This window comes from Drosophila serrata, unplaced genomic scaffold (genome assembly GCF_035046125.1).
Source record: "Drosophila serrata isolate PLE 108 unplaced genomic scaffold, ASM3504612v1 contig_253, whole genome shotgun sequence".
Classification (NCBI taxonomy): Eukaryota; Metazoa; Arthropoda; class Insecta; order Diptera; family Drosophilidae; genus Drosophila; species Drosophila serrata.
In genome coordinates this window covers 108,185-134,105 of record NW_028257151.1, presented here as the reverse complement: position 1 = coordinate 134,105, position 25,921 = coordinate 108,185, and the positions used below count along the sequence as shown (strand labels likewise).

Below are 25,921 nucleotides of genomic sequence, written 5' to 3'. Positions count from 1 at the left end.
CTAAGTTAAACATAATTTTCAACTGGTTTTAGATACTTTCTACAAAGTTTAAAAATAATTTATATTTTTTCCAGTGTATCAAGATTGCTAAAATAAGAAGAAGAAGCATCCCAAGAATGTTCATTACAGAATGTTGTGCCCAAGAACATAAGAAACTTTTTGGAAAATGTTTGAAGCCACAAAACCAGAAAGAAATACAAAATGTACTTGAAATTTAAGAATCCTTTCAAGGACAGCTTTAATTTAAGTTAAGAAATGGTTAAATTTAAGTCAAGAAATGCTTTTTTTTTAAGTCAATAAAAACCCTTTAATATAAACTTTACTATGAATTACCAAACTAAAACAGACTCAACATTGCATTTATCAAAAACACTTCTTGGATTATATTTTGTTGTATTTGTGTCTTAATATCAGTATTAATGATTAATTAAGCTACAAAATCCCACATATCTGGTATTACCATATTCTTATTTATTATTTGTAAGACACGTACATATGTATGTACATATATTGTGGTATATATTCCGTATATTTTTTTTCAATCATTATCTTTCTGTGCATTCTTCGAGTATGATTAATGATCGTTCGTGTAGATCTTTCTTTTCTGATTTTTTTCCTTCTGGCTCTTTGACAAATGTAATTTAAGCGAATTAATAATAAATTCGTGTAAACATTGTCGATGTTCTTCTTCCCCATGAGTATTCAATGACGTAAACATTTGAATAAACTCAAAGATTTGTCACAAGATTGTGTCATTGAGGAATACTATAAATCCACAATAATCATGATTATATTATATGTCGAAATTTCAAAATTAAATGTTCAATTCACGTAACTTTGCTTTCCAATTTCCTCGTTTGGGGATCGAAAGAAATACCATCTAGGTATCCAGAATAAGCTAAAAACCAAAGAGTGAAAACATATAGATATATGTACATATATACAACACAAACAGGGCAGAATAGAATAAACAAAAGCCAACAGTTTTTAAAGTAAACAAAAAAATATAAAACGGCAATAACAGAGCAAAATGATATTGTACGCGCGCGTAGCTGATATAAAAACCTAAAAATCGAGGGGAAAGAATGTGTGATTCGACCCTCGGCAACGACAGAAAAAAAGAAAAGAAATATAATTCGAAAAAATATATAGTATGTATCGGGGAAAAAGAGGGGAAAATGGGGGGAGGAAATGGATTTGTGCACTATGCAAATGACCTGCCCCACAATGGCATCGTCCCACTCGGCACTCGGTTTCCGCCCTCGTTACCACCCCCTCCTCTGCTCCCCCCCCTCTTCACTCATGGGTAGCATTTAATTTGCAATTATTCAGGCCTTTGACCAATTTATTAGAGAGGGAGAGAGAAAGAGAGAAAGAGAGAGAGAGTCCCAGGGCAAGCAAAAAAAAAAAAAAAAAATAGGGAAAACCAAGAGAAGAAACTTGTCTCAAACACACTCACACACACACTTGATGAAATAAACGAAATAATTATTTCTCTCTCTGTCTATGTACGCACACAGAGAGAGAGAGAGAGAGAGTTTTATGCAATAGAATTTAAACTTTAAATTGTTTAAAGAAAGACATAAAGACATTTTAGGAAAAATATCGATTAAAAAATATTAAAAATATGTTGAATATATTGAAATATTTATGGATTTAAGGGAAATTTAATATAATTTATGATAAATATAATTTAAAAATCATTAAATATATTATTGAAATAATTTGTATTTGTATTTGATAGAATTCTTTACAAAAACAGCACTCGATTTATAATAAATCTTATTTAAAAAGCATTAACAATATGTATAATTTCGAAAATATTTAATTATTTATGGAGTTTTAAATAAACAAAACACTCAATTTATGCTAAATATCATTTAAACAGCTTTAACAATATAGTAAATAGTTCAAATATTGACCTAAAAAAATACATTTTTGAAATAATTATGGAGTTTATTGAATTTTTATCAAAATCAGCACTCCGTTTATAAGTATCATTTATGTAGCACTCAAAATGCATTAAATGTTGAAAATATTGTAAAGGCAAAATTATTTATGATAAAAATCATTTAAATAGCATTGAAAAAATATATATAATAATAAAAATATTAATATATTTATGGGTTTTAGGTAATTTTTAGCAAAAACAAGCACTCAATTTTTAACAAATATAATTTAAATAGCTTTGAAAATTCATAATAAATATCAATAAAATAGCATTAAGAAATACATATAATATATATAATATATAATTCAAATAATTATAAAGGTTATGAAATTTTAAATTTTAAGATTTTTAAATAACTTTTATGAATATTAACAATTTAAATAAGGTTAAAGGTACTACTAAATATTTTTATCAATTCAAATTTTAATAATTCGTCCTTAACAAAAAAAAAATTTCTCAATTTATCATATATTTTTAAATAGGATAAGAAAACTATATTTAAATTATTGAAAATAATGATATAAATATGGAGTATATTAAACGAGCGATTTAAATATGAATGCTTTAATATTACGTAATAGTTTTATCAATGAAAATATATGATATTTAATTACTATAATATTTTAGTAATTCATACATTTCAACGCAACTTTTTATACAGTTTTTTAAGGTTTAAAGTAAATACCCCAAACTTTAATGGAGAAAACATTGAAATAGCATAAAAATATATATTATTTAATTATTATTTATTTTAAATAATATTGGATACTATAAAACCTTCCAATTAAAGATTACAAATATTATTAAACATTTTTATCAATGAAAGAGTATAAATATATTTTTTGATTCTTAAAATTTTGCAGCAACTTTTGTAAATAACTTTCTTGAGGACTATAAATAAAAATAACCTAAAACGTGAGTGGAGAAAACAGTTCAATTTGTTGCCCCTGTGTGTTGTTATTGTTTTTTGTTGTTGTATTATTGTTATTATTATTATTATTATTATTGTTGCTCATTGACATGGATTCTTCGAGTTCAATTGGAAGTGAACTGTAAATGTCGAATTATCAGAGACACGAGATCTTTGCACCGACTTCTCTTCATTTTTCTGAAGTTGATGATTCTGTGTACTTCACTTTTGTTTTCTATTTCCATAAGTTTCCCTTTGTTTTTTCAGTTTTTGTGTCATTTTTTCTTAGCTCTTTTCCCTTCCAACATTTGTGTTTGATTTGATTTTTGGTCTCTTAATTGAAAATTGCTTTTAGCTCTCTCAGGTTACGTGACTATTTGCATGTTGCAACAATTCATTCATTGTCCCTCCATTCACACTCTGCCCAAATAAAGTTTTCAGTTTTGAATTATGAAAAAATACCCCAACAAAAAAAAGGGAGGGAAAATAATAATAATAAATTACTCGAGGTTTTAATGCTTGCTGTTATTGTTGTTAAATTGCAAAGTCATTTTTTCGGTGCATCACAAAACTCAATTAGGACGGGCTTCCATTGCACTTGCAAGTTTTTCATTTTTTGTTCATGATTTTTCTTTTTTTTTATTTAAATTTTGTTTTGTGAGAAGTTTTGGGCCATGAACTAAAACTTTTGGTGCGGAAAAGGGGCGAAGGGCGGCTGGTTAAACTTAAGATTAAAGATTTACATTTAATGACTTGGAAACATGACTCTTGGTTTCTTAAAGATTGTTTAAGGTAAAGAAAAAGAAGTACAGCATAAACATTTCCCTTATTTATAAACAATAATAAAAAAAGAGGTTCTTAAATTACCTTATTTATGCAACTGGAATTGTCCTATATCCAATGATTTTATTTCAACTTTTGCAACTGCAAGTCAAGCTGAAAATAGACAATATAAAGATAAAATAGATTAATTAAATTGCTTCAATTTAGAAATATTATAAACCTTAAATTAATTAACAAATTCCTGAAAATATTCATGGAAATGCTATGAATTTTTATATTGGTTGAAGGACTGGTCTGTATTATTATCAATTAATTAAATTAATTTACAAATTGCAAGGAACATTTATGGAAATCTTATAAATCTTGTATTGACTTAAAGACTGGTCTTAAAAGTCTTATTATCAGATCACTTGGGTATCAACCAATCGAAGGAACCCCCTTTATAGAACCCTCAACTTATCCCTGTACTTATCATATCAGTTACGAGTCCTGAAAGTAATCCCTCAACTGCCTTCCATTCATCTTCCAGGCCAGGTTTTGACAAAACGTGATGGATGGTCTTTTTGTGACTCTCCAAGGATTATTTTTGACCGATGTAGTAATCCGAAAGGTGTTCAATTCTAATTCTAATGGGATCTGTGCAGAAGGGAGGACATGTTCCGGGGTTGATTTTGCTAATCAAACTGATTGGATTTGGTTTTTATGCAATTATCTTGGCCGTTTTGGGATCTTGTTAGATTTGGTTGGATGGATTTTACAAAAGGTTTTTCAGAAAGGGTTGCCAACCGGGGGTTGCTATATATATATGGTTCTCCAAAATACCCAAGACAAGTGTTTCCCATTGAAGTAATAAATATTTCTCTGATTATTGGAAATTAAAATACCAGTAAATTATAAAACATATTTAAGGTGTTTTAATCTATCGCTAAAGTTTTGTCTCAAGTGTTTACTGTACGGGGAAAGCAAAAACAATGGAAGGCATAACATATTTGTAGGGGTGTGTGTATATATTTAATTTTATAATGAAGGCTCCAAGTGCATACTCATGTTAAAAATAGCAGAGGTCTGGGTCTGGGTCTGGTCTCCTGGAAAGTACGCACAACCACACCCAACCCCACATTCACCACCACCCCCTGAATCACTTTCAGCACCAGATTGCATCCACTTTAAAATCCATTTATGAATGAGAAACAACAAAGGGTGGCGGTGGCGCATTGGACCTTTTGGGTTTTCTAGCCTTCTGGGGGTTCTTTCCTTCTTTTTTTGTTTTTGGACAGAGGGTTGCTTTTTGGGTGATCCCCGCAGGGGGGGTTGGGGGGTTGGGTGGACTTTTCCCTGCCCTGCTCATTTCATGCATGCAACTGGGAGTGGAAATCCCACCGAGCTGAGAACCTTTATAATGAGTATTCAAAATGCAATTCACAGACGACAGAAACTGGGGGAGGTGGGTGGTAGAAACATGACTATGGGGATAATGGAGGGCGGGATAATGGGGTTGGGTTGGATTGATGGGGGGTGTGGTGGTGAACAGGAAGAGGGTTGCATATGTGTCGCACAGGGGTTGCAGCAAACCATATGCATAATCCCAAGGATTTATGCACAGCAGCAAAAAAAAATTAATATATATTCTTAATATTTATTGTTTAATATTTAGAAATATATTGTTTAAATATATATTTATGTACTATTTTAACATTTTGTTTTCTCTTTTAATTTATGTACTACTTTTTAGTAAAAGAAAACTTGATCCCTATGTCCGCTTATCCGTTTGTCCTTCTGCCCGCTTGTCCGCTTATCCATGTGTCTGTTTGTCTATTTGTTCGTTTGTCTGATTGTTTGTCCTCTTTATCCGTTTGTCTTTTTAACTCTTGTCCGTTTGTTCGTTTTGTCCTCTTGTCCTGCTGTCCGTCTTTCTGTTTGTCCGCTTATCCGTTTGTCTGTTTGTCCGTTTGTCCGTCTGTTTCTGTCCGCTTACCGTTCACCCGTCTGTACCTTTGTCCGCTTATCCATTTGTCTCTAAACACTTTTTACTGGTTTACTGAGAACATATTAGAAAATAATAAAGAAAAATATTATACCTCTATGGGTAGCAGTAATTATTATTCCTTTAAATTTATCATTTTTTTCTCTCTGTGCAAATTTAGCCCACTCAACCCACTCTTGACTGTCTTATTCGGATATTTATTTATTTTTTTTTTTGTGTATTTTTTAGATTTTTAATTTGGTACAGTTTCAGTTTCAACTGTGAAGACAAACACCGCGGGGCATTGGTAAATTGGATACAACTCTCGATCCCTTTCGCACACTCTCACTCTCTCTCTCTCTCTCTCTCTGTCTGGCCTGACTGACGCTCTCTCTTTCACTTGCATTCGCTTGACTGCTGCAGTTCAATGCAATCTGTTCAGAGAGATAGGGGGAGGGAGTGTGAAGAGAGCTAAAGTTTAAACTGTAGAAAATGCATAGAGAGAAGATGGAAATTGTTGCAATGAGAAAAGTTATTATTTAGTTGTATTTTTTAATCTTTAAATTGAAATAAAGCTAACGAAACAAATTTAATATTTAGTTACATCAATCATATTATTTATTTATAGTAAAAAATAATGTATTTACAAATTCATGACAATTTGTATTCCCCTAAAGTTCAATTAATTCCATCTTTCATTCCCATTAAAAAAATATATCTTGGTTTTAATTCACGGAAAAACCGTTCAAAACATATGCATTTTCTTAATTTCCGGAAAGATTACACTGACATGTAATCAACGGAGATAGACTCCGATTTTTCTTATCAGAACTATAAGATGCATCGAAAGTTCGAGATGTAACTTAAAGGAAAACAAGTTAATTTAAGTTTAACGATTATTAACCAAGAAATGTTTCATTTATATTTTAATTTTAGATATTTCACTGTATTTCTTTCAGCTCTGGCTTCCTTTTTTTTTTGTAACCTTTTTGGGCTTTTTTTGTTTTTGTTATTACACAAGGGGAAGACCCAACAAAATAAAGGGAGCGGGAGGGGCAGAGTGAGAACGAGAGAGAGGCAGAGGGAGAAGGAGACAGTTCAAGGACCAGGCCACAAAACAGGCCGCAAAACGCATCGCAAACCGGCTTAAGTTTCAGCATTAAAATCAAGTCAGTGCCAAGTCATGGAAACACAGAGGAAAATTGGGCTTTTGAGGATCCAAAAAAGTAGCTTTTAAAATAAAATATATGTTGTTTTATATACTGTAAAGGGGTCTTTGAAAAAACCTTGCTATAAAGGTGTTATTATCCTGAAATATTGTAAAAATAATATGCAAATATTATAAAAGTCAAAAGGTAAATATTTTCAGGTAATATTATACCAAATATAAAATTTCATATAATGTAAACTTTTACAATACGTATCGAATTTATTACTATATATTACCAATATAATAAATTAGAATTTAGATAAAGAACCTTTAAATTCTTGTTTATTTCATTTGAATTTCAAAACCTATTGAAAGTAAGCTTCCTATTTTCTTCAAGTGCACACAAAATACACACACGCATGCACACATCGATGCAATATTGTATAAAGGAGAAGATGAAGAAGAAGCAGGAGCTGCAACTTCAAGGCTCCTTGACTTGTCATTGTTGTTGTTTCTCTTTCTGTTGTTATTATTGTTGTTGTTGTTATAGTTGTTGTTGTTGTTGTTGTTGTTGTTGTTGTTGTTGTTGTTGTTGTTGTTGTTGTTGTTGTTGTTGTTGTTGTTGTTGTTGTTGTTGTTGTTGTTGTTGTTGTTGTTGTTATTGTTGTTGTTGTTATCTGTCGCATCCTCCGCAGAAGTCGTTACATTGTGAAAATAGAGAGAAACGGGATGGGGAAGAGCATGAGAGCGAGATGGAGTGACAGAGAATGGATGCGGAGAAAGGATGCTAGATAGGGAGAGAAGATGGGGTGCCCTGCAGAAGAAACGGAAATTGCACACATAAAGTCAAGAGAGTCTCCCTTTCGCGCACTTCACTCGCCTTCTCTCTCACACAAGCCTATATCTTTCTCGCCCCATCTCTTTTCCACTCTCTCTCTCTCTCTCTCTCTCTCTCTCTCTGTATGCAGCTTGCATCCTTAAAGCCAAGTTCAAATTAACACTTGAAGAATTTAGGGGTTATGAAATATTATTAATTTTATAAATAATGAGAAAGGAAACTAACTTCAGGAAGGTGAAGTTTTTATACAGTTTAAAATTTAATTATGGAACTAAATTGCAAAAAATGATAACTAGGCCTAAAATTATCACATTCCTTAAATCGATATTTATTGATATTTTTATGTGACACATTTTTCGAGAAATTAAAGTTGAAAAACTCATCAATAAGTCAAAAAAAGTATTCATTTAAATTTGAAAACTTTTCCTATATTGATTCGCAAAAGGTTTTTTATTATAATACCCTGAAAGGTTAATAAAGAAATAGATCAAATATTGCTTTATTTTGCGCCTTCTTATTGAAAACACTTGAATTTTTAAAAAGGTTAATTACATATAATATATTTTAAAATGATTCTATTAATTTTCCAATAAAATCTACTACATTTTTATCGCAATCCATCATATCTCTATAACCAAGTACCTGAAATCAAATCAAATAAAATGAATCAACCAGACCAGTTGAATATAAAAAAAATCACTCTCTGATAATAATGCCTTGCCCTCATTTTGGTTACAATATTACCCATTTAACTGATAATTATACAATTTGATAAGATTACAGGTAAAGAGGTTTCTTCCCCTACCAAATAGAGCTGACATTTATATTTGTCTCAGTGTATCGCGAGGGATTCCCTTGCTTTATTGCAATAGATGCGAATGCAATTGGCAAAAGCTTTTATCTATTGATTCATTTAAACGCAATTTCCTGTGCACTTCAAGGAACGCACTGGCAAAGGCAAAGGAAACTTGGGGTGCTGCAGGGAAGTGGAAGGAAATCAAGTTATCTGTCCGATGCAATCCTCACAGAATGAATGCAATCTACTTAGCTGGAATCGAATTGAGATTATTGAATGAGAAAAGCGAGTCATCGGGAGAAGAAAAATAATAATAATAATGTGAGGAAGTGGCAACAAATTAATGGTTGATATCTATATATAATTGAACTTCAATTCGGCCATTTCTGAGCATTTTTGGCATTTTATTATCTTCAATTTTTTTAAGACTCTATTAAAGAACGCGTGGAAATACTAAACATCTTACACCTTTGTGATTTTGAACAAGAAACATGAAACATCTGAAAGCTGGTTTTGTGAATGCATTTTCCTGGAATTAATGCTCACACTTCATTTTCCCAGACATTCCTTTCCATTTCTTTTTTTCTTTTATCGTTTTTATTTACTCTCTGGAAATTCCCAAGCATGTTTCCTTCGAGTAAAGCTTTTCTAGTGAATGCACCTCCGTTTTCCTCCCCCTAATTTGAATGTCAGGAAAATACCACCCTCTTTGCCTCCTCAGCTTTCCCCACCCCCCAACCCCCAACCCCAGCTTTTCCTCGCTCCTTGCTTTCCCCCCCGCACTTCAGTTTTCTGCTCTTGACAATTACGATCGATATTTTACTGCCCTGCAGCTGTGCTTACCGCTCTTTTGTTGTTGTTACTGTTGTTGTTACTGTCGCTCGTTGTCGTTGTCACCGGTGAACATTAACAGTTAACAGAGACGCTAAGCATACACTATGAAAAATAAGGGGTTATCCACAATTTCACTTCAATATTAATTTTTAAATATTTTTAACGACATTTTATATGGAATTTTATTTAAGATAAATAATATTAATTTGAAGTATTTCTAAAGTTGTCACTAAACTCATAAATGGAGGATCTAAAGTAATGATTTTTAATACAATGTTAAAGAAGGAACAAAATTACAATAAACTTTAAATAAAAATTCTATAAAGCTTTAAAAAATCCACAATCTATGGTATAATAAAAATAACTGCTTAGATTTATTAATAATAATTTTAACACCTTTTAAAGTAGCTTTAGTTTTGAAACTTAATCACGAGAATCACAAATTATTGATCTAAAGTTAATAAATTTTAACAAAGTTATGGTTAACATTAATTATAAGTTTTAAAAAGCCGTCAAAAATCCAAAATTTATTAAATAATGAACGAATTTGCGTAGATTAATCAATTATTTTAAAGTAATTAGCCATAAATTGTAAACATAAATTCATTGAGGCTTTAAATAATCCAAAATCTATGGAATAGTGAAAATAATTCCTTGGTTTTCGTGAAATTTTAAAGAAATTGGAAATAAACTTTAAATAAAAATTATTTTAAAAATCTAGAATCTATAAAACGAATGAAAATAACGATCTAGATTAATTAATAATAATAATTGGTTTCCTAAGTTTGTTTAGTGTTAAATAAAGTTGTGATTTACTTTGCTTTAGAATGTTTGTTTTATTTACTATTATTTTCTTTGCTCTGTATACCTTGAGTTTTTTTTTTTTTGTATGTGACTTTTGTTTTTACTCTAGTTTTTTTGTTTTATTTTTTTTTATTAAATGTTTTTTCTTGTTTTTTTTTTATTGTTTGTTGTAGTCAAGTGCTGTCCTCCAACGCATTTGCGTTCGCTTGTTCTCTGTTATAGCTCAATGCTACTTCACACTCCATTCCCCGCTTTGCTTTCTGTTTCCTTCGTTCCATTCCACGATATATTCTTATGTTTGTTCAGTTTTTCTGTCTATAGCGTAGTGTATATTAAGTGTGTGTGCATGTCTAGTAATAAATATGTACACATATATAATTGTTTGTTTTAAGAAATTCTTTATAAAATCAAAACATAATCAACTGATGTTACAATTTTACTGCATTAGTATATGGAAACCATATAGTATACAGTGAAAAAATCATATATATTTCACACTTAATCCAAAGATTAAGATTTTCTGTCAAAACATCTTATCAGTTTTCGTGTTGCAAGGTGTGTCGATGAATTCGTACTTGAGAATTTTAAATATTCTAGTATACTGAAGACTTTAATTTAAGGAATCGAATTTAAACTTAGAGCACTTAATCAGGTGATTAGGAATTTATATTATTAAATTAACTCAAGAAAGTGCTTAGTTTTATACCCGAAACATATGACATTTTAGCAAATATGTACAATTTCCAAAGGGAAATGTTTCATAATTTCTTCTTATATTTTGTTTCTATTCCCCTTCCAGCTTAGACATTTGCTCTCCCACAGTTTCCGCTGTTGTTTTTCCCTTGCTCTCTGGCATTGTTTTTTCTTTTTTTTTGTGATATGAGGAAACGTCTGGCAGGCAGACATTGAGATAGCGAATAGCCACCCACTTGGACCACCCACCCTGCTCCTGATACCGCCACAACTTGACGCACGTGTCGAAAGCTTCCCAGCCCGACCCAGCAACAAAATCACCAGTAGCACCACCATCACCACCACCACCAAAGCCACCTTTAACCATCATCCAGGGGGACCAAAGCGAACCACCCAAAACGCAGGCCTGAGATAAAATGACAGCGGCAGTGGCACAATCATCAGGATAATCACAACGCTCGAGTTGATAATGGCGACGTTGATGAGTCTGAACCTGAGTTGAATCTGGATTCCGTCTACACGGTTCAAAAATTATGAAGAATAAAAGGAGATATTTGAATAATAATGATATTGTTAAACCCTATTATTATTTTAGTCAGAACTTTGCAACGCAGTGAAGGAGTCTTTTTAATCCTTATAAATCATATATATTCCGAAAAATGCATCAGCAGCCGAGTCGATCTATCTATATTATGCAGAAAAATAAAAATTTAACAATTTTACTAACATTTTACAAAGGGTTTTATTATTAAAATTGCCAGATTTGTATAACAAAAAAGTAATTTGTGTAAATTTTAAATTGTATGCAGATATATTAATATATCATTATAAAATCTTACAAATGAATTTTTTCAGAATTAAAATGAATGAATTTGAATTTGGGTTAGTTTGGAGTTTTTTTTTAATTTAAAATTTGTCCAAAATAAGTCATTTAAAAAATTTATAAAAATCAAATCAAAGATTGCTAATATTTTAAGCTTAGTTATATCGATTTCCGATATACTTCTATAATTCATTCGCAAACTGCAATAGTATATTTCCTTTCCTTTCTTTGTTTAATTATATTTTCAATATATATATATATTTTTAAAAATTTTACAATTTTAGGCCTTGGGAAAATATGAATCTCTTGCGAGAAGACAAAAATATCTCGTATTTACGTGACAAATATAAAACAATCCATTAAATATTGATAATCAAAACCAAAGACCAACTTCAACCACATTAAATGCTTAGATATACCATATTCATGATATTCATGATATTTTTCTCTCAGTGCAGTGCCTGCCACTTGGCTGACAGACTGCTTCCTGCTGCATTTCCTTTCCGTCTCTTCCGGCCTTTTGGATTTGGGTTCAGGTTCGGGTTCAGGACTGGGGCGTGAAATGTAATCACATGGACAAAGCCCAATCACCAGACCCACCACCCCCTCCCCTCTTTCACCTGAAGCCCACCTGAAAAATGCGAGGACATTCGAGAGGTGTCCGATTTCCACGGGGTGAAGAAATAAACCCCAATACCCAAATCCCAATCAGACGACACGCTCCTCTCTTTCACCCCTCCCCACATTTTCCCATTTTCCCATTTTCATTTCCAGTCGTTTTATTTTGTTATGAAATTTGCCTTCGTGGCACCTCTATTACTCGCATTTTTTGCAATTTGCTGTTTATTTGCTTTTGGCCAGGCGGCAATGATAAGAAAAAGACAATTGCGACAACGACAACAACGATTTCAATTTGTTTGCACTTTGCGAGTAAATATTAAATAATAAACGATTCGATGGGGACAAATAACAGATCAATGCAAATGCTTATTGCCTCAATTGGGGAATATTTTCAAAAGGGGTTCCAGAATTTTTACAATGCGAAAATATTTACCGTTTTTTTGGGTATCTTTTTATTATATTATTATATATATTATATTATAAATATTTTATTATAATATATTATATTATACATATTATATTATATTATTATTATATATGTATAATTTATTATATATTATATATATTGTATTTAATATAGGTTTAATAATGTGATTATAGTTAAATATTTGTCATACATTTTAGGCAGCATTTAAATTGTTAAAGACTTTAAATACAAGCTTTTAGTGTTATTTCTTTAAGCTAACTCAATGCTTTTTGTTGTTAATATTTTAAATGCTCAATATTTATGGTAATCCCACCTACTTAGGGACATTCCTCTTTTTTTATTAACAAGTCTGGCTCACACACCCAATGTAAATATTGAATATCAATAAATTTGTATTTACATTTCGGATCAGGCAAATATCATTGCTTATCGTTGCAGTTTTATAAAACTGCGTGCTATATAGAAACCGATGTTAATTTTTCTTCTTTTGCCCTACTCTAGATTTGTTTTCACTTGAACAAAAAGAATGCCAAGGTCGTTTGCTCGTTGCTTTAATATTATTCACTGTCTTCTCTACATTTTCGTCTTGTTCTTCTCGTCTTTTTAAAGATAAGCGAAGAAGTAAGTTTCTAATGAAATGACAAAAACTTTGGAACGTGAAAATAGGAAATGCGGCAATTGCAGAGGAAAAAAGAATAACAACAAGAGCGACGGCAAGTAAATGAAATTTTATTACACAGAACAAAATGGGAGAGATCTTTAGAAAATGATTATATATAAAGGTTATTTTATTTATACTAAAAGTGTACTTTTATATTAGTTAAATAATCAAAGGTAATTTCTTTATTTATTTATGAAAAACATGTAACCTCTTCTCTTCCTAAAAATCACCCATATTTTGGGGGACAAAATGCGGAAATGAAACTAGCAACTAGAAAAACTATGCCAAAGAATTACACAAAAATTATTTAACAATAGTATTTCGCTGCTCTTGACTTCTGGCGCATTATCGTAAAACATTTTATCGGTTGCTAAGCTATTAAGCGTTTCATATTATTAATATATGTATAAATATATATACATATGTTACGAGAGTGTCCACATGAAAATGTTGCAGCTGTGTGGGGCACTTTGGCAATGAATCTCTAACACAATTAATAAGGTGGTAAATATATAAAAGCTTTTTTAAGGGGGTTATATGTAGAATATAATTCCATAATTATTTAAAGACTATTTGGAGAACAAGTTTAGCATAAGATGTATAGTAAAAAAAATGCAGTGAATAATTTCTTCAAAACATTATTTGTAGTCAAACATTTACCTAGTATTCTATATTAATTAAATTTGTCTTATTAAATATATAACAGTTGTACGTTCTCTTTCTTTGTAATACCTGATAAATAGTGTGTTACTCAGTACTTTTACATTATTCTAATTGCATTTGTAACAATTCGAATGAGTAGAATTTGTAAAGCTTAGAGTCATGTTCCACAATAAACTCAGCGTTCTCACTTTGCTTTTTAGTGTCATTGTTGTTTCATGCAACAACAAACACGACAACTACAACAACGACAACAAAGGCAATTGGTTAATTCTAGTATTTAAATTGTATAACGTTGTAAATTTCACGCGACTCTTACAACAAAAGCCAAAGCAAAAGTAACAAAAAGAACAACGACAAGCTGTTGACAAATGTCCGGCGAGCTTAATTAACCGACGAGTCAGCAACCAACCAACAACACTAAATGAGTAATAGAGAACAAAAAAAAACCAAATAAATATATACACTAAAAAATATATAAACAACGAACAGACGAAGTGTGTATGCCCTTGCAATTTGTGATTTAATTGTGTGATTAATGTATTTCGAGTATAGGAAAGTACTTGCTTTTTATTCATTTCTATAATCATTTTGTATTAAATTAAAATGACTAAATCGATTGGGCTGTTGCTGCTGATTCAGAATATTCCTTTTCAATTATTTACATAGTTGAAAATATGTATAATACTCTTTTCAAGGGTATAACAAGGTGAATGTGTCATGGAACATTATGAATATTATGAATTTATTAAAAACTAGAAAGAAAGCAAACGTTAAAAAGTCGAATTTTGTATACCCTTGCAAATTGTACATGGAAATTGATCGATTACTGAAAATCAATCATAACATAGTCAAAAATGTATTAATTTTAAAGTGAAAAGTTATTTTATGATAGTTTTTATAAGGTTTACAAATCAGCAAGGCTAGATCGAATCGTCTGATGATGCTGATTATAAATCTATATGATATATCGATTGGAAAATAACTTCACTGAAAAAATTATAATACCCTTCAAAGGTATAAAAAATAAAATAAATACATACATAATGAAAAGCAAGTATATTGCTTTTTTAGATGAACATTAATAACAATCATTTGTATTATTATTGTTAAATAGGCAATGAATTGCTTAACAAAACGTACAAATATTTAGGTTTAAGATATAATACATATATTATATACTATACTATACTTTGGAATGCATTGTGCATGAATTTATTCTGATTCAACAATCTTTATCTAAAGTTTTGCTAAAGCTGTTTTTAAGTACCAGAAACTTTTTTATCTGTTTAATTTGATTGAAAACCAAACATCACCAAACAGGTGCTAAAATTCTTTCCTTTCTTTTTTTGTATGAATAATATCATTTAGTGAATAAATCACTACAATAACTATTGCCATAAAACTACTGTACTTGTCAAGTAAAGTCTTTAGATTGACTCTCTTCCCTTGAACTCTGTTCTCTTTTATAGCCCCACAGATCCTATCTACCTCAAACTTCCATTCTCTTTCTTAGTTTTTTTTATTTTATTTTTAGTTTTTTTTTGGATTTTTTGTTTTTGGGTGCAGTAATTGCAGTTCATTTAATTTCCCATCCCGAACGTGGCCGCCTTGAAACCATGACCAAAACAAAAAGTCAACGAAAAAATATTGTAATAAAAAAAAGAAGGTTAATCAAGCGACTTGGGCAAGTCGGGTTCGAGGTTCGAGTTCGTTTGCCTCACGTTGAGCAGAGAGCTTCAGTCTGAGTTTCAGTTTGAGTTTGAGTTAAGTTAAAAAGGCGGCTCGTGCTTCGTTTGCTTCCATCAGGCTTAAAACAAAAGGTGAGGACAGCAGTTCCCAGGCCCCCTCCTCCACGACGACACTGAGAGAAATCGACTAGAAGATGCTATAAAGTATTTAAAGATGATGGTTGATGATGGTGATTACTCCTAATTACTTGGAAATCTTTTGAAATATAACTGATTTTACATATAGATATAAAGGAAAAGAATAAAATTGTGTACTAATGATAAACTAGAATTAATTCTATTGGACTTTTCCATATTTTTTAGACATTAGTTGCTGATTTTACATTAAGATATAAAAGAAAAGAATAAAATTGTGTACTAATGATAAACTAAAATTAATTCTATTCGACTTTTCAATATTTTTAGAAACAGGTGCGCTCCTATTATAAACAACAGAACAACATGATCACTGATCAGTGATCACCGGAATAGACATACAGTGATCAAGTGTGTTTTGCTGGTTTGCATTCCTTTAATTCCTTTATTATTTTCAATGACATTTAAATCAACGATATAACTACTATTTAAACACTTTTTTTCATGATTGGAAAAAATCTTGCATCATAATCAGTGATCATAACTATCGTAAGAAATCTACCAGTGATCAGTGATCAACAGATTAGTAATAATTAGTGATTATTGTTAACAATATTTCAACCAACGATATAACTTCTATTTTAACACTACTTTTTTGATAATGATTTGCATGATAGAAGAAATCTTGCATCATAATCAGTGATCATAACTATCGTAAGAAATCTATCAGTGATCAGTGATCACCGAATTAGTAATACAGTGATTATTTTATTATTGTTAACAATATTTCAACCGATATAACTACTTTTTCAACACTCCTTTTTTGCTAATCATAAAGGAAAAAATCTCGTATCATGATCAGTGATCATATTGTGTTTATAAGTACTATCGAAAAAAATCTATCAGTGATTATTGATTAATAATCAATGTAGTTTCTGTTAAACGCAACCATTTACCACTTTCTATTGACAATAAACTTGAAATACCAATTCCAAGGACTTGGCAACTATTTTTGCTTAAAACATACAAACAATTTCCTTCAGTGCAACTCCAAGGTTTTATGTAATTTCGCTTTGTTACTGTTTTTATTTCTTTGCCAGCCCTCTGCTGTATGTTTTCTTTTTCTTGTGTTACTTTTGCTTCTTGCGTGTTGACCAAGACAATAACAACGGCAAAAACAACAACAAAAAAAAAAAAGATTAAAATACATTAACCCATGGAGCGATGGTGGTAATAACAGTAACAGCAACCAAAGTCGAAGTCGAACTCGAACTCGAAGTCGAAGTCCGGCGAAAAGAGTCGAATTTTCTTACAATTCGTGATTCGGTCAAAATGCCCGTTATTATTATTTAACTATTGTTGCAATAATTGCCAATTGGGCAATGTAATTCTTTGCTCATTATACGTAATTATCTATTGACTTTTACTACTATTTGAAAAAGAGACGACGAAGAGACAAAACCCCATCACTGTTGTGGTGTGTGAGCGTGTGTAGAGTATTGTGTTTATTTGCTTGTCGTTTGTTTATTGTCTTCAAGTTCAGGGCAATGTCAATGAAATGAAAAGGTAAAGGTAAAGGTAAAGGTAAAAAAAAAAAATGCAACAGAAGAAAATATCCGCAGATCCAGCGATCATTATTAAATATCGAATGCAAATTACTGTGCTTACATTAAAATTAGCCAATAATTTGGGTTAATTATCTAATTGCCTAAAACAAACAATATTATGTACTTGGGTAAAATTACAAATAAAAATTGATACGAATTTAAGGCAATTACATAAGCTTCTGAGTAAAATTATAATACCCTGCAAGTGTAATAAAAATAAATAAATATGGTAATTCAACATTTTAATCCTAAATAAAAAGAAAACGGATTTTTAAATGCACTAAAAACCAATAAAAACTAGTATTTAACAAGTATTCCTTATATAAAATATTTCTATTCCTAAAAGTATCATTTGTAATATTTTATATTCCAAAATGATGACCTGTAATCGTAATAATCATCTTCTTTTTTCCAAAAAAAATCTTTTCCACTGCAAATTCTTGGTAAATCCAAAACAAAGTTCACCCAATTTGCATTTCTCCGGATAAAATAACGTAGCAAAAAAATAAAAGAAAAAAGGAGATGGTTCGAAACGTGAAGAACACAATAAAACACATAATACAATAAAATACAAAACAAAAACAACAAAACTAAAAAGAGACCAAAAGGCAGGAAGACAACTTTCGCTGCTGGCGAACAACGGGAAATGGCAGAAGTCATCAAAAAGGAGGGAGCTGAGAGAAGGACCAATAAAGATAGGGCATAAAGGAAGAGGGCGAAAGAGACATAGTGCTGCTACTTCTCTTACTCATCTTCTTCTTTCTATTTCCCTTAATCTTCCACGATTGTTTTCTTGTTTAGATTTACAACAAATTGTAATTACACTGGAATTAACTTACCCCAAAAGCAGCTTTTAACTTCGTTTAAATTCGTCGTTTTTCCTTCGTTTATTTAAATTAAATTTCTTGATTTATTATTATTTTTTGTTTACACATTTTTGTTGTTGTCATTTGTAGCTGTTCATGCAAACTAGAGAGAAAAACACGCACAAACAAAAAAACACAAATCATATTAAAAATTTGCTGATAAGGGAATATATTTTTGTTCTTGTTTATTATTATAGGAAATTCCGCAATCCTTTTTCTGCCCTACTCTTTGTTTTATTCGTCTCCTTATACTGCCTTATTTTCTCTTCTTCTTCTTATCAGCGAAACGTGAGTCAGTAGCAGGGAAAATGAAATAAAGAACTATATCAAAATAAACAAATGTAATAAACAGTTAAGGTCGAGTTTATAGCACCTCGTTAAATTAATTGTAATTACTTTAAAATTGGTAAATAGTTTCAGAACAATTTGTTATATTTATACAATTATTCTTTATATTTTTTTTAGGAGTAAAAAATTAAATAAATCGGAAATATTACATAATTTTTGAAGTGAACTATATTTGGTGGTGCTTTCATTTTGTCCTTAACTGTTTCTACGGTTTTCTTGTTGTTTTTATGTTGTTTTGCTAGTACAATTTTTTATATTTTGGTAACTACGCGCTGCCGCTGCTGGCGTCGCTGCTGCCAATTTCCTCATGTGGCGCGCTCTCACACACAAACACTCGGGCACTCAAAAAAAAAAACACACACACACACCTACACACGCACATGAGTCTTTGCAGCTTCTTTTCTTTCCTTTCGTAATTGCTTTGCCTCTTCTTCCTGCTCTTAAAGGTTGTAGCGCAGGAAAGAGATAGCAGCAGGGGCTAGGGAGACAGAGTGAGAAAACAACAACGCGACAATTTCAAAATGATTGCATTTGCAAAAACAAAAGACAAAAAAAATAACAAAAATTTCCATTTCTTTCACATTTATGCATTTGTTGTTCTTGTTGCCGCTGCTTCTCGCCCCATCTTCCTCTTCTTACTGTTGCTTCTTCAGCGTTTGCTGTTGTTGTTGTTGCTGTTCTGGCGGCAACCAAAAAATGTTCAGAAACAAAAAAAAAAACCTTACAAAAAACGATGGAAAATAGTACTTCAGCAAAGATATTGAACTATGTGTTTGTTTTATTTATTGCATTTTTTGTTTTTGCCTGCCACCGCTCTTTTTGGCTTCCTTTATCTCTTTCTTTTCGTTTCTTTTTTTGTGGACGCACTTTTTTTAACACTTCGCCTTTTCCTTTCACAAGAAAAAAATTTCACGCGACACTTTAGCGGCTGTTACGTTTATTAATTTATTACACCGAATTTCGCACACGCACTTGCGTTCGGCTGCAGCATTTAGGCATTTAATTAATTTAAATGTGTGCAGGTTCGCTGTTTTTTTGCTTTTTTGTTTTACTTCTCTCTCTCCGCTTTCCACTCGATTTTCTTGCTTTCGATGTCGCGAGCAGAGTGACCGGGCGCGGCTGGGCAGAAAATAACTTGGACACACCATTTGTTTGGTCTCATTAGCGCGTTTCATTGCCTAGCGCGGGCACATCCACCCGGTTCAGAACTTGGCTGAGAGTTTAGCCCAGCCTCGATCCATTTTGGCTATTAATTCGATAAGCGATAACTATTGGGACTAAAATCGGGTTTCGCCATGCAGATTTATTTTTTATTTTAGTTTTTTTAATTAAAACTGCAATATAATGTATTCAGTATGATCCCTATAGGACTGAATTGCTGAATTAATGAATATGTCGGCGATGTTTGGCTATATATTAAGCAGAGAACGAAGAAAAAATGCCACCGCTCAATGTCAGCCAAAAACGCAGTAGAAAGACATGGAATATACCTTGTCTATTCTGTTATCTTTAAGTTTATTTTAATTTTTTTAAATTTGTTTATCCCTTATTTAGCAATTAAAATCGTCGATTTATAATAAGTTTTTAGCCGCACTGGCTTTGCAGCCATTCAGTTTGTATTTTAAGCGACTTTGGAAAATTAAGAAAATATCGTATAAGTAATATGTATGGAAACATATTTTTTTAACTGCTGATATTTTCAGTTATTCACTAGTAATTATTGTAATTTTTAATTAGCGTTGGAATTGGATATTCTAGGATTTAATAAAATTTCCATATTGAAAATGTAACTCAAACATATTAACTTTTTAGAAGTTTGTATACATTTATTTGTATTCATATGTGTATTTTGATATATATATTAATTGGTTTGAATTATGTGATAGATTTTAAGCTTTTATTAAGAGTATAGAAATTTTAAAATGTAAATTCGTTCATCATGCATTTCCCTTCACTTTTTGGTCGGACCGTGTGTAGCCCTACCAATAATATTGCAAGAGCACGTAAATCGGCGATGTGAATTGGGGGCAACTTCCTGCCCATTAGTCGTAGAAGTATCTCTTACTGAAGAAAAGCCTTGTAATGTAAATATGAGTAACAATATTTTAATAAGAGTCACTAACGATGTTTCAAAACAAAACATCGGTGTCTTAAAATATTAAATATTATCGATAGTGCTATCGTTTCTCTACCAGCTCAAGCGCTTTTACTAACAAATAGTGTTGCCAGGTTATGACCATCCGTAAAAGTTAAATTCTGAGTACAAATAAGCTATAAATAAAATTAATTAATTTAGATTAAAAGAAACTAAAATTATAACCACTGTATTTAGTAGTGGTAGTAATTTAAAAAAAGCCAAATTCGCAAAAAGCAAATAGCACAATTTGGCAATTGAAGTACGCTTTATTTTTTTGTATCTTTGATAAGTTTTTTTTTATAAATGATATGAGATATTTATTATTGTATTTGTTACTATAATTTAGCAACTTAAACAATAGGGTGGGGAGAAGTTCAATGAAAATTTACAAAAGAGTAAGGTTTAAATTGGGGTAATTGTATGTAGGAAGTGACAGGGAAATCCAACTGAAGAACGCTAGATCTAGTGGTAAAATAGTTAAAGTCAGTAAAATATGTATATATTTGTTGTATTAAATAAATCGTTGATGCAGGAATTCAATTATTGCTAAATTAATATTATTAAAACAATTTTTAAGGCTATAAGATAATGGCACATTTCATAAGCTTTTCCATTTTCAAATCTAGCTCGATCTAGCTTGAAAATAGCTATACTGCCAACCCTGCTACCAAAAATATAAATCAACAATCCGAGTTGCTTAAAAGAGAAGAAAAGAAATTTAGTTTTTATTTAAAGCTCGCCATCGATTTGTGTTCCACCGATTATTAACAGTTAGTTGACCGCTGGCCGCGAGTGTAAACATTAAGTGCTGTGCTCTCGCTCGCACTCCGTCCGCGTCCAATTCTTCACCCGTTTGCCCGCCACCCCTACACCCCCTCGCCCAGCGTACGTGCTATCAGCCATCGGAATCCCTGGGTTCAATCGGTCTTATCTGACGGATTCCCCAACCTTGAGGCTCTCGGTCTTGGGGTCGACGCGGATCAACAGAGGATCGGTAATCTTTATACACCATGTCTGCCACGGCAGCGACGCCAGCAGCAGTAGCGCCGGCAGCGACGGCAACGGCGACGCAAACCGCGAACAGCGATGAGGAGAACCTCTTGCGGGGCTTGAACAAACTCCGGACGGAGGACAAGCTTACGGATGTCACGCTGATCGTCGAGGACCATCGTTTCAAGGTACGGATAATCCAATTAACCCAAAGAATTAACCTAGATCAAGTTTCACTGTAAATTATGATTAAACAATTGGTTTACAATAGGTTTTCTGTGGTATTTGAGATGGATTCTTTTTATAAACATAGGGTTTATAAGTAAAAATTGTTATCAATTGGATTTTTCATTATTCCTTTGGATTATATATATGTATATCAAGACATCTGTATACCAAATTTCAAGAAGGAATCTATAAAACATCTAATTTTTTGTTGAATTTTAATAGAAATGCTTGTAAATTTCGTTTGTAATTGTGTTAAACCTAAATAAACCAAGTTTACTTAAGTTTATCAAAGGTTTTTTTTATCGTTATAACATATATTGGTTACCGCATAAACCGCACTAAACTTTCGTTAATCTAATAGCACTATTTAACACCTTAATAATAAATATATATTGTATTATTATTATGTATAAAATCTTTCCATTGCTATTTAAATAATCCAAACCATTCCAATGACTGTCATTATTCAAATTTATATGCAGATATGTATATAATATAATAATTCATTAAAATGTAGCGCAACAATAAAGTTAAAGCTAAAGCGGAAGGCGACGTGATAATCACAGACACCAAAAAAGCTCATCTTCACTTTCTCTTGCTAAATAAATACAAACAAAAGCAACGAAAAACATAAATAAAAAAAACACAAAAATCGAAAATTAATTTGTTTTGTCGATGACGCATTTGTTTCTGCCGCTATATATATAATTAGGAATTCCCAGAAATATTTATCTGAAGTATAGGCCCACAATTTCGAAAAGAAAAAATTTCAAAATTAAATTAATCATCAAGGGGGAATATTTTGGCTTATGCCTTTATAGTTGCAAGTTTAATTAATAAATGTATCTAAATTATAATCATATATTAATGTAAAAAAAATTCTAAATTTTATTCAAAATTAAGGTTATAGTTAAATTTAAAAACTGGGGTAAACTACTACTTAATTTTTCAATAGTAATAATGATCAATGTTCTAAAGATGCTAAAAAAAGGTTGGGTTTCAATACTTTATAGTCAAATATCTTTTATGTTTATCAATCAATTTAAACCATTTAATTTTAGAGATAACATCCACACAATCACGTTTAAAATATATTTATATTTTACAGAAAATAATAAAATAAATCCTTTATCCAATAAATGTTATCAAATACCAATTATTTTACCTCATTAATTATTAATTTGCTTGCCTTTCTTTGACTATATTATTTAACTAATTACTTCATTATCCTTTTGCAGGCGCATCGTGTTGTCCTGGCGGCCAGCAGCGATTACTTTTGCGCAATGTTCGCCGACTGTGCCATGATCGAATCGCGACAGGATGAGATAAATCTTTATGGGATCACTGCACGGGCAATGGGCTCAATCATCGATTACATATACACATCCCTGCTGGAACTGAATTCCGACAATATCGAGGAGATACTGGCCGCTTCCACGCATGTCCAGGTGCGTGAGGTTATCGAAAGGTGTACCTTCTTCCTGGAGACCGAAATCGAGATGGATAATTGCCTGGCCATTGCCGGAATGGCCGAAATCTATGGACAGATGGCCTTATCGGAGCGGGCCTATCGCTATATATGCGCTCACTTCGAAGAGTTTTCTGCGACACCGGATTTCAAGGATCTCAAAGTGGATCAGCTGCGATTTATCCTGTCCAGTAATTACCCCATCGATGTGACAGAACAGGAGCTGGTGCGTCTGGTTTGCAGTTATTGCCTGGAACAGCAAGTAGAGGAGAATACGCTGTGGGATCTACTAAAATTAATCAATTGGCCGCACATTAACTTCAAGTCTTTGGACGATATGAGGCTAATAAATTGCTCCCTGGACGAGGGAAAGCGACTACAGCTGCCCACTGCCTACTATGATCGCATTGAGGAAGAGTATCTAACGATGCTGCTAAAGGGAAAGGTTCCACTGGAGGACCAATCACTGCCACAGGGACCCACAAATATGCGGGGCATGGAGCTCAGCCTGCTGAAGATCGGTGGCTTCGAGTGGAAGGGACTGACCAATGTGATAATGTGCTTCTCGCCCACCAAAATGAAGTGGTATGAGTTGACCTCAATACCGCACATCGATCAATGTGAGCTGTAGTCTTAAAACATTACCGTATATAGGTTAATAAGATTAAAGGTCACACAGACATTTAGGGTTTAGATGAGCTACGCGTGTAATAGCATAATTCACTTATGATCTTAGCGGTTCTTAAACAAGCAATGCTCTCCATAATTTAATTTTAATTACTTGTCATTCTCTTGACTGCCTCTTTAGAACTCATGAAATTAGCTCAATTGTTTTGATTATTCAACTTCTCTCGCATGGCAATCGACAAGTAATTTTATAGGGTCTCTTGCGTTCGCTTCTTTTACAATTTATCCCTAAATTTGATAGCCACCTTTGGTCCCAGAGAGAGGACACATTCATAAATCTACAGAGAATAAAAGATAACCCTTGTGAGACCTTTTGGTGCAACTTTGCCAACTCTGCTAACTTTTATACATATGTTTATATTCATTTCATGGTTAATTTTTAATATATATCTTTATATTTCAGGTAACTTTGGCACTGCCGTCCTAAACAACGAACTCTTCATCGTGGGCGGCGCCTATGATGTTTGCCTCAAGGAGTATATCCATCCCTTCGGCTTCTGTTACTGCCCCCTGAGAAACTCTTGGGTGACAATTGCCCCCATTCAATTGGATCGCTGCCGGTTCTCTTTAAATGCCGTGGGCAAACAGCATCTGTATGCGGTGGGTGGTATTGTGGAGCATGATGATTACTCCGAGGAGGCGATGCGTAGGATCTCCAATGTGGAACGATATGATATTGCCCGGAATGTGTGGACATTTATGCCCAGTTTGCAAGAGAATCGCAGTCAACATGCCGGCGTCGTTGTGGGCGATAAGCTGTATATATCCGGTGGCATTCATTTGGCCAATATACTGGCGAGTATGTGGTGCTTTGACACAAAGGCAGAACGCTGGCAGGAGCTGGCTCCGATGCCGACGCCCTGCTGTGATCACGTCCTGGTGGCAATCGATAATCGGATCTACGCCTGCGGCGGCTGGCACGAGAGTTTGACCGAGTCGCGGGTGCTGGTGCAGCACATCTACGCCTATGACATCGAGAGCAATACATGGAGCGTGGAGACCCAGATACCGGCACCCAAATTCTATTCGGGCGTGACTGTGATGAGACGAACCATATTTTTTGTGGGCGGCTTGGACTCCACGGAGTCGATAGATCGAGCCAGTTCGGAGACGATGGCGTATGACCTGGACAGCAAGGATTGGTGGCATCGCAAGGACTCGTGGGATACGCCGAACGATGTTTGGGAATCAACCTGCGCGGCCATCTATGTGCCCATGTTTGGCTCCTGATTTCAGCTCTCTAAACGCCTCCTTTCTCCACTCATCCGTCCGTCTCTCTCTCCCCAACGAATTTAGCGATTCTCAACTCAACATTTTTTTTGTAATTACTTATTTCTAATGTCTAATTGTAGGTAAACGAATATTTTTTATATACGATATATGTCGTAGTTGTATTTTTAGATAGCTTAAAACCTACATGCGAGATTGTGTGTTGTGTTGACTGTACAGTGAAGTAAATGTGCCAAGCACACGGCAACAAAAACTGTTTAGACCATAGACGAAGCCTTTGTTTCTATTTTGTAAAATGTTAAATCCTAAATATATAAATCAAATACAATAAATAATTTCTACGGAATTTTGTATTTAACTCATGGTCTTTGGCAATAATAAGAATTACATAAATTTAAAATTGGTAACTGCTTGAAACATTTAATATTTATCTAAAACAAGAACGGAAACTAACTTCGGCACGCCGAACTTTGTATACCCTTGTAAATTGAAATTCGATCACTGGGAATTAATAATATAATTGATATACATTTATGTTAAAAAACAATAAAGTATTGCCTGCCTTCATTTTATTCACTGTTTTGCATTTTCCCCCAAACTATATGATATAGTAGTCCGAT

At 32.6% G+C, this 25,921-nt stretch overlaps 2 protein-coding genes across 8 annotated transcripts in view; one reads left to right on the top strand and one right to left on the bottom strand.

Moving 5' to 3' along the window:
• RhoGAP19D (Rho GTPase activating protein at 19D) overlaps positions 1-19,732 on the bottom strand; it is a 60,160-nt gene extending 40,428 nt beyond the window's left edge. For 5 of the 7 annotated variants that reach the window (XM_086832901.1, XM_086832906.1, XM_086832904.1 and 2 more), the window contains exons 1-3: positions 19,287-19,708; positions 18,187-18,316; positions 3,729-3,797 (exon numbers count right to left, since the gene is read on the bottom strand). The gene's annotated coding sequence lies outside the window, so the exon portion shown is untranslated. Of the gene's footprint in view, positions 1-3,728; positions 3,798-18,186; positions 18,317-19,200 lie in introns of all 7 variants that reach the window. The other 2 variants (XM_086832902.1, XM_086832903.1) reach the window with 2 other exon arrangements.
• Positions 19,733-21,343: 1,611 nt separating this feature from the next.
• LOC110175937 (kelch-like protein 26) lies at positions 21,344-25,636 on the top strand. Its single transcript, XM_020942118.2, has 3 exons — positions 21,344-21,876; positions 23,155-24,004; positions 24,475-25,636. The coding sequence occupies exons 1-3, from the start codon at positions 21,709-21,711 to the stop codon at positions 25,299-25,301; spliced, it is 1,845 nt and encodes a 614-aa protein (XP_020797777.2). The 5' UTR covers positions 21,344-21,708; the 3' UTR covers positions 25,302-25,636.
• Positions 25,637-25,921: the final 285 nt, after the last annotated feature.

Bases quoted from the DNA above. Each gene is read 5' to 3' on its own strand.
- LOC110175937 (XM_020942118.2), top strand. From the start codon at position 21,709: ATGTCTGCCACGGCAGCGACGCCAGCAGCAGTAGCGCCGGCAGCGACG. The intron at 21,877-23,154 runs GTACGGATAATC...ATCCTTTTGCAG, and splicing joins TCGAGGACCATCGTTTCAAG to GCGCATCGTGTTGTCCTGGC. The intron at 24,005-24,474 runs GTGAGCTGTAGT...TTTATATTTCAG, and splicing joins AATACCGCACATCGATCAAT to GTAACTTTGGCACTGCCGTC.